Source organism: Rhopalosiphum maidis, chromosome 4 (genome assembly GCF_003676215.2).
Source record: "Rhopalosiphum maidis isolate BTI-1 chromosome 4, ASM367621v3, whole genome shotgun sequence".
Classification (NCBI taxonomy): Eukaryota; Metazoa; Arthropoda; class Insecta; order Hemiptera; family Aphididae; genus Rhopalosiphum; species Rhopalosiphum maidis.
In genome coordinates, this window is record NC_040880.1 from 26,473,273 (window position 1) to 26,487,953 (window position 14,681).

Sequence of the window (14,681 nt, forward strand, 5' to 3'; positions counted from 1 at the left end):
CGAAATAGGGATTTTATAGTTGACTGATTTTTTGAAGTTTTATCAAATTATATAGGATGTCGCGTACGCGACGATTATTGGATTCTTAAGTATAAAAAAGCTAATGAAGATTTTGAATCTAATCAACGTCAAAACTAACTAGTCAAAATTGTTAGGATATTGATTATGAAGGATTACCATTTGTATTATTAATTGTTGTATTTTTGTGATGGAAAAAAAACAATTAATATTTTACAAACGCCGAGTGATATAAATCACATCAAAATGACGGACTAGTATTTTAGTAAATATTACAATGTTGTGAAATAGGTTATACATAGTCGACCGATGCGCGGTGCTTAGTGAATTATAATATTATACACGTATTATAATATACCTATATAAGATTGTGTAGTGCAGATGTAAAAACGATTTTGGTAGATAAGGTGATCGTATGGTATAGGGTACAATACATAATGAATTCAATACACAACTAATATGATAAGATTATTTGAATCGTTGAGGAAGATAGAAAAAATAATCTATGAAATATTATTGGAAAATTGTTCGTTCTAAAAAAAATTGAATAATATGAACGCAGAATTAAATAATGAATTATTGCGATATAATTATTATGATATGTTACGAATCAGATAGATCACGAGATTCGTTATATCAAATTTTCAAAGTTTTTACTTGGGATGTTTGTATACTGTGGACAATGAGACATTTTTTTTGTCTGTGCGATTTTTTACGATCGATGTTTGGTCGGTTTGCCATTCACGTGTACCATACAGACACACGCATATGAACATATTATATTATCGAATAAAAATATAATATTCGAATTCAACGATATCAGCTACTATACCACGGCGTATGTAACAGAAATACTCAGTAGATATCACAAACCTGTAACCATTACATTCGGCTAAGAGGTATGCACTCACGATATTTCTGTAACTCTGCAATTTATACGATACAGGGACAACTAAAAATCTTGTGCAGGGGATTTCGTAACTATAGTTACGAAATAACAACCCAACTACCTAACACATTCAACGTGATGTGTGAGCGCACAGTAAACTATACAGTGATACGTAAATAATCTCAAAAGAGTTTGATGTTTTTTTAAAAATAATTTTGTCGCACAATATGGTTTGCGGATTAATATTTATATACCTCGATAAACTCACATTAAATGTATCGGTTATAAGCTATACTTATTTAACCTTACAACTTATTTTATACACGCAAATATAACGCATGGTTAATACGCATATTAGTAGGGATCGTCAACCGTGACAGTTGTGGCAATTTAGAAATAACGATTCTCGAAACATTCGGTAAAGGTTTCGGCGATACAAACGCGAAATCGTATGACCACTATCGATAACATTCCGACACCCCGACGAGCGATGACGTCTGTAGACGGCGAAATTATCGGCGATCCTCGATTTCCGGTCCGGGCATTCAAACACGTCCGATCGCCAGACCTGCGCCGGTCACCGCCGCCTCCCCTCTCGCGACGATCGCGCGCACCGCTGACCGCAACCGGTTGCGGTACCGGCGGGTAATCGGATCACTAGACGTAGGCAGTAGGCGCACACATCCTTTGACGCGCGGCCGACCATTAAGCGGCGTCTACTCGCAGGACAGCGCTCACGCCAGACCGAAGGGACGACAACTCGGACGACCGCGAAATATTAACGGCGAGGACTGAAATTCCGACAATCCCGACGCATCCGCGGGGGCCAAATCGTGTATTATATCGTTGGCGGTACTTTTGCGCAACGGCGTTAAAAATGAACGCGTAGGGCCGGACCGCGTGGGCACTGCTGCTCCGTCGCGTTTCCCCGTAGAAACACTACGCCTCGACCGCCCGGAGAGACGTGACGGGTCCAGCGGCGCGGGAAACGGCCAACGGTATTTGGACACTCATACACGCGCTCGTTGCGTTGGTCACTGTGGCAGAGAGCGCGCGCGAGAGGGATCGATGTGTGCGCGCGCGCGGGCGCGCCCGGTCCACCTCCTGATCTACCCGTCGACGGGATAGCGGCGGACGTCAGGTACGGGGGATGGCGACGGAGGGACGGAGTGAGGGGAACCCCGAGCGAGGAGACGACACGCCGGGGAGCGCGGAGCGTACCCTTCGCCACGCCGGTACGTGGAAGAAAACCTGCGTGCGGCGCGAGCGTTCCCGTCGCCGCCGCAACCCTTACGAACGCGGTATCGCTCGCACGTTCGGTCGGTCGGTCTGTCGGTCAGTCAGTCAGTCAGCCAGTGAGCTCCGCCGCGTGCACACATCGGTCGTCTCTCTAAACGCATATTTTTCCGCCGACGGAGACGAAATTTTCCGCCGCCGCGTGACTACCTACACATATATATCATTATTGTTATTATATATATATATATACACACACAGACACGACCGAAAAGATCGTTTTGACGACGTTCCAACACATTATTTCGTCCGTCGTCGATATCCCGTCCGCCGACAAGACTATACCACCATAACTGCACCGGGTCCTGCGCGGGAATAGACGCGAATTCATGTGCCGCCACCGTAGCGCCGGCTGGCCCGCGGCCGGATCGCCGCCACCGGCACGGCCGTTATCATGACCGCCGCAGCCGCCGACCGTCCGGTAACCGGCGACGGGACGACCGGACGTCGCGACAACCGGACACCGCGGACTGCGCGTTCGTCGTGCACGTTCCGCAGCCGCCGTTGCTGTCACTGACGTTGCTGCGCGCCCGTGAGTATTAACACGCTTATATTAATTATTATTATTATTATTATTGTCTTGTCCGATCCGCGGGCAAGAGAGTGCTCGTGCAGGCGCAGTGGCGTGTGTACGATTTGTCTGAGAGAGGAGATACGACTAAAATGTTCGATACAAAACGTTTTGGTATCTTATTAACTACTGATAAACCGATAAATGAAAAAAAAAATACAACTGTAACTATATCAAAATAGCAAAAAAAAAAATAAATAGGAGTGAAGGTGGGGAGATACATCTTCTTAATCTCCACCAATTCCTCCTCCGCAAATACGCCACTGTATAAGCGTGCGTGTACCTTCGAAGTGCGTGTTGGATTTCGAAAGTCTATATACACGCAAAACTATATGGTCCGCCGACTCTGCGTCCGCTAAACAGTTGCCGGCGCAGGGTTTGCGGTCCGCGTTATAATCAACCGATCGTTATACATATTATCATAATACGATGCGTGAGAGTTAACTATATAGACACTATCTATATAGATACATTAAAATTGTCTGCATTTGGACTGTGAGGAAATGTATAACATATATTATTTCTGCCAGGCATAAAACTTCGTTTTACAAGTCATATACAAAAAAAAAAAAAATGTATATTTCAGCTAATGTTTTAATTGAATGTATAGCGACAATGTCACGTTAACTTAATCATAAACTATACATTGAATTGACTAAAGAAAGAGTTTCCGCACAAGAAATAATATTTTAGCACGCGGTATAATTTAATTGTGACTGGTTTTCACAGGTAAAACGTGAGCAATAAGCACCTAAGTAACTTTTTTTTATTCTGACTACTAGCATAGACGAGTAGATATGCAGATGTGTTGGGCTTACCCATTAATACAAACGTATTTTTATCTTACGGTTATTTCAAATAATTTGCTTTTTATAATATTGTTATGAAACAATAAAAGATACAATAGACATGGAAGTAATATTTTCGAGATTCCTTTTCCGGTTGTGATACTACAAGAAAAAAAATAACACAAGCTTGAAATGAGTGCATGGACAATCATGAAATTGGTATTAGCTAAATAAAACAGAAAACAATTAATGTGATCCGAGTCGGAAATTACATAAAAATCTAAGTTAATGACTGATGTATATTGAATGTAATAGGCTTAATATAGCGTATTACTGTATTAGCTTGTAAGTACTACCTAAGTATTGTCATTCAATCGTATATTGTTGATTTTTGAATACCTACGAGGACACCTGAGTGTAAGCTATGTACTGTAACAACGTTGATTTGAAATTTAAAAGATTTTTACTGATTGTGGTTTTAAATATTATTAGTTTAAAAATAGCTTTCTTATTTGGCTAAAAACTAAACTAATTTTTATAATATTACAAAAAAGTTCTTAAAAACTTTGTTGGCTTAAATATAATTTTACAACTTATGTTGTTGAAATGAAACTTCTACTTTTACTTAAAATTCAATATTTATTTATACTTAAATTAATTTAAAAACAAATTATATTATCAAAAAACCTTTTAACGTTAAATTCGAATTATTAAAAAAAAAATAATTTAATACGTATATTTTTCTTTATGGTTATACTTGTTAAATATTTGGTCGTAGTTTAATTTTATTGTTATATTGTTTAATATAATTTCATCTTAAAATGTATCTTTGACGTTGTGATATTGTTTTTCTTTACAGATATTATCATTGTCGCTATCTATTATCAGTCTTGACATTTTCATTTCCATAGTTTTGTATTTTATCTTGAAGATCTAATTATACATTTTAATACTCATAATAATTTTAAAGTTTAATAAATACTTTTGTTAGTATTACAGTACATTAGCAAACCTAAGTTAATCATATATATTGTTGTTCACAACAATATTTGTGTGTATTTTTGATGTTAATAAAAGTTTTAGATTAATGTATTTGACACATAGTTCTAAAAATGATTAATGAGTTCGTTTCTACCAGATGATATGAATGATTGTCTATTATTCTTGTTTGTCTTACGTTTACTCAAAAAAATTAAGTTGTTTTCAACATAATACTATTTGTCATAAAATGCTAGGTCGGTATCTATCCTTGAAATTCATTAATTTCATATAAACATACTAGCCCTTTTGTATTATTTCCTGATTTCTATTTGCATATAGTATTTTTGTGTGGTAATTTTATTACATAAAGCACGTTGAGTTACAATTTACGTATAGAAAAGCTTTAGAATAAATCAATTACATTTTTTACTTATAATTTTAACAAAACAAAATTTTAATATTATATCAAATTAAAATTATTTTATTTATAAATTTCCAATATTTACGTAATAATTATCTTAACCGCCTACAACGCTATTTTTGAATTTCAATTCATTAAGAATAGAAATTCAATAATAATAATAAATAAACATATTTACATAATGTAGTATATTTATTATTTACCATCGTAACCTAGACAACAAGAGTACTTACACATAATAATTTGATTAAATTTTGGTTTGAAACACAATTACCATACCTACTATATGTATATTTTTAACTTTCACAATATATAAAATAAACAATTCTATTTTCGTATCAGTTTATTTTATTTTTTATTTTTTGTCACTTATGGTCTGGTAAACTGTTCATTATATATACATACTATCGAAACCCATTTATTATATTGAACTTCATATTATACAATACGATATACATAATACATATGTACAACTTAAGGTTAATATAGTTATTTTTATATCTATATTATCTTAAATTAGAGTTTTCGATTTTCGACAAAAAATGTAATAATATGTGATTTCAAATTTAGTTTAAATATATATACCTAAATAATAGTTCATACATTTATACTATATTGTTGGCAGGTAATAACTTATTAGCTAATAACTGACAGGTTAATTTTTAACTTATTATAACCTAATCTATATTATTATTTATTGTAAAAGATGTAATTGAATAAAATCAAATGCAATGATAATTTTTAGACATCACAATAAATGTTAAGCTATTTATAGAAGAATTAGAAAATATTATTTAATCCAATAAAATATATTTTAGGTTAAAAAGTTTACATATTTATATACATAGACAGGAAGTAGCATTTAATTTTTTAATATAATCTTGATAGTTTTATATATTTGAACAACTTATAGTGAAATAATTGTTTAAAAAATATTTTTGTTTTTTTTTTATAAAATACGATTTTTTTAAATATTTCAAAATGTTTTAACGTTATTCGTTAATATTAGTATCTATCATAGATTAAACGGGTAACGTTATTCAAATGCCAAACAGGATATATTTTAGAACCGATATTATTATATTGTTTTTCTTAGACTGTGCCTATAACATAGCTGTCATTGTATTATAATGGAATATAAATGCATGTAAATTACTAAAAGCATTTAATATTGGTGATTAAATTATAGAAAACAATGTGTAATATTATCATTTTTGGCGTATACAAAAAATAATATCGATAAACATGATGTTCACTGTTATTGGTGTAGTATAAAGAAATAGAAACTCCATTGTTCTACCACAAAAGAATGAGCGAGTTAGGTGCAGTATTATTGTATACAATTTAATGTTTATAAATATATATAATATCTAACAGTTGTACGTACACGCGTGCGCGCGCTTGTGTGCTTATTGTGTATGTGTGTGTTTGTGTGTGTGTGTGTGTGTGTGTGTTTGTACGACGCGCGTGCGTTGAAATTAATTCAATTTTTCTCGTATGTTTGTAAGATTTTTTTGGATAGTCCGTTGCGTATGTGAGTAATATATACAATGAATATTCTGCAATCATTTTCATTTTTCACACTGTAAACACACAAAGTTCAAGCGGAAAAACTCTCCTCGAAGGTCATTGTTCTTATCGCACACAATTTACTAAGAGATTATGTACATATAGATGACTTTAACCGTAAATTCTTTCTTACGTAAAAAAATTAAATTGCGGTGTCATAATATGTATAGTGTATACGGAAAATAATTTTGTGTGAGCATGAAATTTACGGTTAAAGTATAGGTGTATTGTAATCTTCTTGTAAATTGTGTATGGAAAAAATGAAGACCTTTGAGGGGATTTTTCCCGCTGGAATTTAGATTATGATTATTGTGTGGTGAAAAATTAAAATGGCCGCAGAACATACTAACACATACTAATTATGAGAGTATGAGACACTGTTGTCACTGTTGTCATTTTCGGGATGGTAAATATTTTCAGGATTGTTTTTATTGTGATATAGTTTTGCCTTCTGTCGCTTGCTCAATATCATTGCGAGAAATTTATTATTGAATAATGAATTTCGTACATGAATTTTTACACATTTAACTGTCAGTACTAGGTTTAAATTATCATGGTTTATTATTTCTATTTAGCAGTGATCAAGTTCAAATTATAACCCAATTCCAACATAAACTATATTCACACGTTGCTATAGATTAGAATTGTTAGGAGATACATAACCTACCTACCAACGTATAACATCATCAATGTAATGATGTACTAATTCATACTAGTTAGTTATATCTACCAGCTGATATTGGTATGAGTAGTACACTAAACACTTATACCGCACTGATACTAAACCATTAGATGTAAATGTTCAATAGTTTGTCTTGATGGTGCTTCACAGAGCAACTGATTTAGACATTTCCGAACGGCTGGTAACGTTCTAATTATTTAATAAAATATAACATGTAAGATATTTACCATATTACCTGATTTTTGTTTTTTAAAATTTTTAATTTCGTATTTGTATTTATATTAATACATTAGTGTTTTCAGTACACTTAAATAACTTATATTTTATATGTAGGTAGATAATACTATGTTGTTTAATCCGACGAATGTTGTGAATTTCTGTATAAATCTAGTTATGGCCAAAAAATATAATGAAAATGCACTAATGAAGACAAAAAAAAAATATAATAAAATAAATAACATAACACATACAATGAAGTTTAATTGAAAACTAAATAAAATGATTTATAATCTAAAAAATAAATAAAATTATTTTACGATAAAAAAAAAAAACATTTGTTTAAAAATATCAGAGAACTATATTATACTTCATGATTAAGTAAATAATCATAATATTGTACTATCGTAAATTAAACACAATACAAGTTAAATGTTGACATTCAGTGCAAATCTTATCTCAGATAGTCGAAACATAATATATATATGGTATATAATATTAAATATTGAATTATAAACGAGAAAGGAAAGTTACAAAGTGATAACATTAATGTAAGCAGTCTTAAATGTTTTAGTATCTAATTTGAATAGGCAATCAATCATTGTAGTAGCTAGTATATTATAGCATATTAGTTCCAAAAATTTGTTTGGAAGTAATTATTTTATAAATAATTTTCAAACTTCTGAAATGATCTTAATTTAAATGGATATTACATAATATTTGTATCCAACTAAGATTAATTGGAGTACAGTTTAAAATGTATAATATTTTTACTTGAGTAAAAAAAAATGTTGTATGAAAGAATTATAAAAAGAATAAAAAGAATACCTAGTAATTATAACAATAATAGCTTGAACAATGAATTTAAATACCATTCAAATAAATAAAATACTTGCAAAAAGTAATAGTAATAGTCATACAAATGAATGAAACGAAATAAAAATATTGATGACGTTAGAATATTTAATAATATTAATTTTTTGCAATTTATACAAACTTAAATTTTTATTTCTTGTATTAATATTTATTTGATTAAAAATAATATACACGGGCGCACACCGTAAAAATTTAATAACTATATGTAATCTAACACAGTGTTTATAAGTGGTCTTCTTGGAAGGAGAGGTAAATTAAAAATAACGTCTTGAGTGTTTGAGTGAGTGGCAGGCGGTGGATAAGAAGATTTTATCGCTACAGTTAATATTTACCCTATTTCTTTCATTTAAATTTTAAATGCACATATGATGTTATGTCGCATGGCGTCAGGTTTTTTAATCATACACTCCGCTTTGAAATTAAACCTTGTCAAATTACTTTGTTGACACGATCTTGAGTCATGAACAAAAGTTTATCTTTTTAATTCTATGTTTATATACATACAATATATAAAAATAACAAAGTAAAAGTGACGAAGTTACACTAGTTTATTATATTATTACTCGCTGGTTTTTATTGATAGATAATAATAAACCATACCTATATAGTTTATTTAAAATATAATTTACATTGTACTTCTATTGTGATGTGGCTATGAAAGTAAAAAATAAATAAATATTAAAGCAAAAAATAATTTTTAAAACTAATAATCATTGAGTTACAACTATAGAATGTTTTGGAGTTTTTTTTTAAACAATTGTATGATATTTATACTTAACATAATTGAATATGTAAATAATAGGGGTTTAAAGTTATATTAGTTAGATAGTTAATTTAGAAAAATATAGACATACATTAAATATACTAAAAATATCACCAACATAACGAAATTGGGATCAAATAGATTTATAATCTAAAAAAGATTACGAATTGATTAACTTATATGTGATGTATTTACGTATACGAACGAAATGGAACACATCAATAAAGCTCCGAACTAAGCCTGAAAACGTCCGTGGATATCAAAAAGGAAATAGGTAAGACACATAAGTCGCATTATAAAGGAACAGTTAATAAAAATGATCAGGATCTAAAATAATTGTTGAGATTTAGTATTCGGTAATGCGTTGATCAAGACGAATGCGTTTCTCAAGAGTCGATTAGATAAAATCGTTTCTATCTTAAACTACAAACTAAATTCTAATATATATTTATGTATACTTGGTTACCTAGACCTTTTGGTTCACACAGGTCTTTTTTTTCATTGGTTCACACAGGTCTATTATTATATAGATGCAACAAAGTCAATTTATTTATAATATACTATTGTTTTTTTGTTAAAATTAAATAGACCACGGACAGGGAGCAAGAGTTATAACATGTATGCTCTATAGTCTATACAATAAACATATAATAGATGCCTTCTGTGTGTAAAAATAAACTTTATAAAGTATCTGTCTGTTATGAAATGTACATGGGTGATTGAATTTAAATTATTCATGTTATTTATAGATAGACTGTGATGTATTCATATGTTTTATGGTATACGTGTTAAAATGTATAGTTATTATTTTAAACAAAAGATATATTGATAATATTATTATGAGTTTTAATTTTAATTTTATTAATTCTATATTTATTTCTGTACATAGATAGGTACATACTAGGTACTGTAATGATCAAATAACAAAAAAAAAAAAAAATTAATATCTATGCAAAACATTTGTTAAGAGTAACATACTCGTATCGTCGATGTTGTAAAAAGGGGAAAAAATAGGTTTACTTACTTTTAAAAAATAAGAATAATTTATTCATAGTTTCAAAAATACGATTTACGTATTGTAAAATGTTACTGTTTTCTCAGGTCTTAGTAATTACAGGAAAGTAATACAAAATCCGTTGATATTTTTTGTAATATAATACATTTATAACATTATTTCTATGTAATCCACTACTCCAGAAAAGTGAATTAAATTATGTATTAAATAATTAATAAAGTGATAGTGAAATATCGTTAAAATAGATATCGAACAATTTTAAAATCAGGTAAAAAAAGTTTATGCGGTTTTTGACAATTTTTTTTCAATAATTCATATAAAAGGGATGCAATTATTATTGGTCATAATATATTACTCTAAAATAAACTGTAGTAAAATATTCACTCTACATTTTGAATAAAACCTACTGACTTTCCAATTAATTAACATAGGTACCTTCTCTATACAAAGTTACCGGCAGACATCCGGAAACTGGTATCCAACAAAACTTACATTAATTGTGGTAAGAAGAATTGTTTTAGGTAACATGATTTTAACGTACCGTTGTAATAAACTGTAAATGAGCCTTTTGTCTTTCTGACAAGAGGAGAACAATTAATACAATCGGAAATAATAATTTATTGTGGGTATATAATATTAATGTACGCAGCACGTTCTGTATGTTATCTATATTGCTTAATAAATTAAATAACAAGACTTTTTGATTAAAAGAGGAGCCAGCTAGAGCTTACTGAATTTATTGATACGGGTGTATCACAGCACTTTCGGAAATTTTAATCCCCTACTTCTTATCTAATTACATAAATGTAAGCAACAACTCCCCAAAAACACCTATTTATTTCACGGCACTGCATGACAAAATTTGTACAATTCGATACATGTTTCTTTGCGTTTGTATATTATAAGTCACGTATTGATCAAAGGTATTCGATATGGTGGTCCATTATTGGATTCGTGTATACAACACGGTCCTATCGATGATCACTGATCAGTAGTGGTAGCCATTTGGCTTTTGAATAGAACCCATTTCGCCAAATATGCCGTAAAGGCCACAGTAACGAACACCGCAAAAACCACATCTAGCAAACACCGTTCGTACCACCAGTCTTGTGTGGTCGGCTTAAGCATCAGGTTGACTCGATATTTGGCAACGTATTCGATCCAATAAACAGCTTTTTCCAGCGGGTCTCGATCACGATCCCGGTATAGTGCCGATAGCCGTTTCGCGTTCTTCGTATACCTGAAAAAAAAGTAAAATATAATAAATGATAACAGTATCAATGATGCATACCGTTTAAATCATAGACAATCAGGAAACACCCGTTCATCTACGCGCCAAGTTTACACGCCGTATGCCCGTCAGTCTGTTATATAATATAATGCTATGCTTGACGTTTAATAATGAAGGCACACAATCTAAGCGTTGAGCATAGAAATTAATTCAGGTTGTTTGCGATCAGTCGTTTAGAGTATTGATAAATTTTGGGTATATTATCGTGAGTATGGAATTTTAAAACCGTCTCTCTCTTTGTTCACAATATTTTAACACATTAACTAAGTAGGTATCTGAGAAATTAGACAATTTTATTTTTATTAGTAACCCAACTAAAATCACGTACGATTCGTTAGGGATATATAAGATGTATTAATTAGTTCGGTCAAACGAAATTTTGTAGAACGATCACATCATACACTATACTCAATGTATGTAATACACAAATACATGTATAAATATATAGTTTTCTGTACATAATTGATTTTAAAATAACCACGGCAACGAGTGGCCCATGACGCAGACTCCTGCATTTATCTTACATCCATTCATATTTGATTACACTATACAATGATATTATTTAATGTCACACGGTAGCGCTTGCCATATCGATTCGAGACTAAAATTTCGACAAATTCCGTTACTATATTGTTCGCGTCTAAAATAATTTGGTTTTTAGTTTATTTAATATTAATACGTAAGCACTAGGTATGCATCACGAGCAAAGGGCTTGTGGAGTTTTTGTCTAATTGAGGTCTTTGAGTTTTGCGTGTGTGTAAGAGGGGTAGGATGGTAGAAATATGGTGAGTTTTTTTATGTACCGCGTAGACGACAATGTACAGTATAATACGTCACCAACGACGCAGAGAAACAGAGAGAAACAGAAACGTATCGTCTCCATGTCCGGCGTTGACGTTTTGATAATAGTATAATACGAACAATAAGACGTGTGCTCGTCCGCCTATTATGTATCCACACCGCGGTGAAGTAAAATACAGCCCTCAGTACAAAGATATAATAATAATAATAATAAACCACATATTTCTACTGTATTTAACTACCGTTGTATAAGTGTAAGTATATGCAAAAGGTAGAAATGCGTATTACAACCGTCCTACCCACCTATAGAAATAATTATCTATAGGTATAATAAATACCTAGCTACCGTAGATATTACTATATAAATAAACACGATACGGAGCACAAGCTAATTATACAGTCTAACAGGATACTCACTGGGATCTCAAAGGGTAAGAAGGATGTACCTCATATAGAGTGCAGAGGACTGTGGGTGGCTTAATAATAATTGTATGTTTTTTCATCCTTCGGATGCTATCGCCCGTAAAATTGTCCACAAATTTCGTTTATCAAACGGATTTCTAGCGTTCATGTCCAAGGTTCCGGATTTTCTGTTAAACGTAAAAATTATATTAATTACATGCCAACGCCATAAACCAGTGCTGTGCGCAGAATTATCTCACGTTGGAAAAATAAATGAAATTAACATGATATTACGTAGAAATAAAAACTGAATGTTACATAATGAAACAATTTTACACCAGTATTTGCTGGAGATAAACTATAGGAATCAGAGACGAGGGAGTGTTCGTTATGTCACAGTTTTTAGAACGAAATTATAAAAATCTAGTTGAACAACATTAAGTATAAAAACAATATAATTCAAATAATTTTACTTGAAAACTTATAGATTGAGGTTTTCACTAATAGTACATTAATAATATAACGATGCTGGAAAACTTATCAGGTACACTTAATTGATACTATTACATAGTTTACGTGAAATGCGTCGTACAACATAATATATCTTGTTGAATGCTCTTTAATTATGAGAAGAGTTGGTAATGATGGTGTGGTGTGAGTGAAATTAAATGTATGACCCAACAAATTATCGTGCAATGATTATCTTCACTATTTCACAACGCGAATGTCTTGAATAGTAATCTGCTGTTAATAAATAATTTTGGATGGACGCTATAATAATATTATGATTATGTATTTATTTATTGATATGAAACGGGATAAATCCAATACAAATATTGATATTAATCTTAAAACGTAACAATATAAAATACAAAACACGGTGAACATTACATAAATAACTGGTTTAGTCCCCCCCCCCCCCAACAGATGGATAATAATTATTTTAAATGTACATATTATATGTATAAAATATAGATTTTTAACGTCTCGTCAGTTATTTATTGCTTTGTAAATTACATTCAAATAGTTATTCTAGACTAGGTTAGGGTATCTTATTATTATATATATAGATATACTCACTTATCATCATGGAGTATAGAGGATATCGTGTAGTTGGCGATCTCTTCGTCGATCCAGTCGAGTTGCAATTGCAGTCCGCAGCCGTTTTGGACGATATAGTTCATGTTTGAAAACTGGTCGGCGAACAGTGGTATGCCAACGATGGGCACGCCCGAATAAAGAGCGTCTAGTATTCCCATTAGACCACCGTGCGATATAAACAATTTAACGTTCGGGTGATCTAGAATACGATATAACGGTCAATAACGTGTTGTAGACTTGTGATGGATATATATTAATTCATATCAACCATAATAAAAATAATGGTTATATGGCGTTATAGATAGGCTATTTAATTACACCAGTGTCACGAATACGCTGTTGAATGCTGAATGCTCGTATGATATTAATAAAATAATATTTACACATGAGCAATATACGACGCGAGTGGACACAACAATATTATATTAACATTTTTATCTTCAAAAATGTGATCCAATTTAAAAATGTTTATAAAACGGAATTAAAATATTACATTGATTGCGGTCTTTGACTTTATTGAAACATACAATATTAGTTAGCGATTGCACACGTTTATTTATTTATGCAACATTAACTGATAGTTTCACTGTAAATTAATTGCATTATCGTATTCTAAAGAATTATATTATGATGTTTGTTAAAAACAAAACATTTGTTGAAACAAAAAAAAATAAATAAATTAAAAAAAAATATTATAATATTATTATGTTAGGTACTAAAATATTAGTTATACTAAGTCTTATTTTTGCATAAATAAAATTATTAATTATATCGGTAAATTAGACTAGATTATATTAATTTATAAACACAGTTTGGATAATACATTTTTTTTTCATAATTACATAAAGTACCTAATTATGGAGAATAACACGAATTAAAGAAAATGTATATAAAAGTATTATTTCTTTTTAAATATTAATATTGGGTATTGAGTTTGATATTTTTATTATGTCTTACAAATAATTGATTATGTGTTCAATACAAATATTGATTCTGGGTAT

General features: G+C 31.2%; 2 protein-coding genes across 6 annotated transcripts in view; one reads left to right on the forward strand and one right to left on the reverse strand.

The window, feature by feature from the left end:
* The first annotated feature begins 2,277 nt into the window (after positions 1-2,277).
* Positions 2,278-14,681, forward strand: part of LOC113550378 (gamma-aminobutyric acid type B receptor subunit 2) — a 274,638-nt gene continuing 262,234 nt past the window's right edge. For all 3 annotated transcript variants that reach the window (XM_026952151.1, XM_026952149.1, XM_026952150.1), the window contains exon 1: positions 2,278-2,735. The gene's annotated coding sequence lies outside the window, so the exon portion shown is untranslated. The remainder of the gene's footprint in view (positions 2,736-14,681) is intronic.
* The window catches only part of LOC113550380 (UDP-glucuronosyltransferase 2B13-like), a 37,610-nt gene continuing 33,667 nt past the window's right edge, over positions 10,739-14,681 (reverse strand). Inside the window, exons 6-8 of one of the 3 annotated variants that reach the window (XR_003405014.1) lie at positions 13,660-13,879; positions 12,595-12,767; positions 11,186-11,325 (exon numbers count right to left, since the gene is read on the reverse strand). Coding sequence is in view for 2 of the 3 variants with exons in the window: in XM_026952153.1 (XP_026807954.1) it covers positions 11,067-11,325; positions 13,660-13,879 (479 nt within the window). In the remaining variant the exon portion in view is untranslated. Of the gene's footprint in view, positions 11,326-12,594; positions 12,768-13,659; positions 13,880-14,681 lie in introns of all 3 variants that reach the window. The other 2 variants (XM_026952153.1, XM_026952152.1) reach the window with 2 other exon arrangements.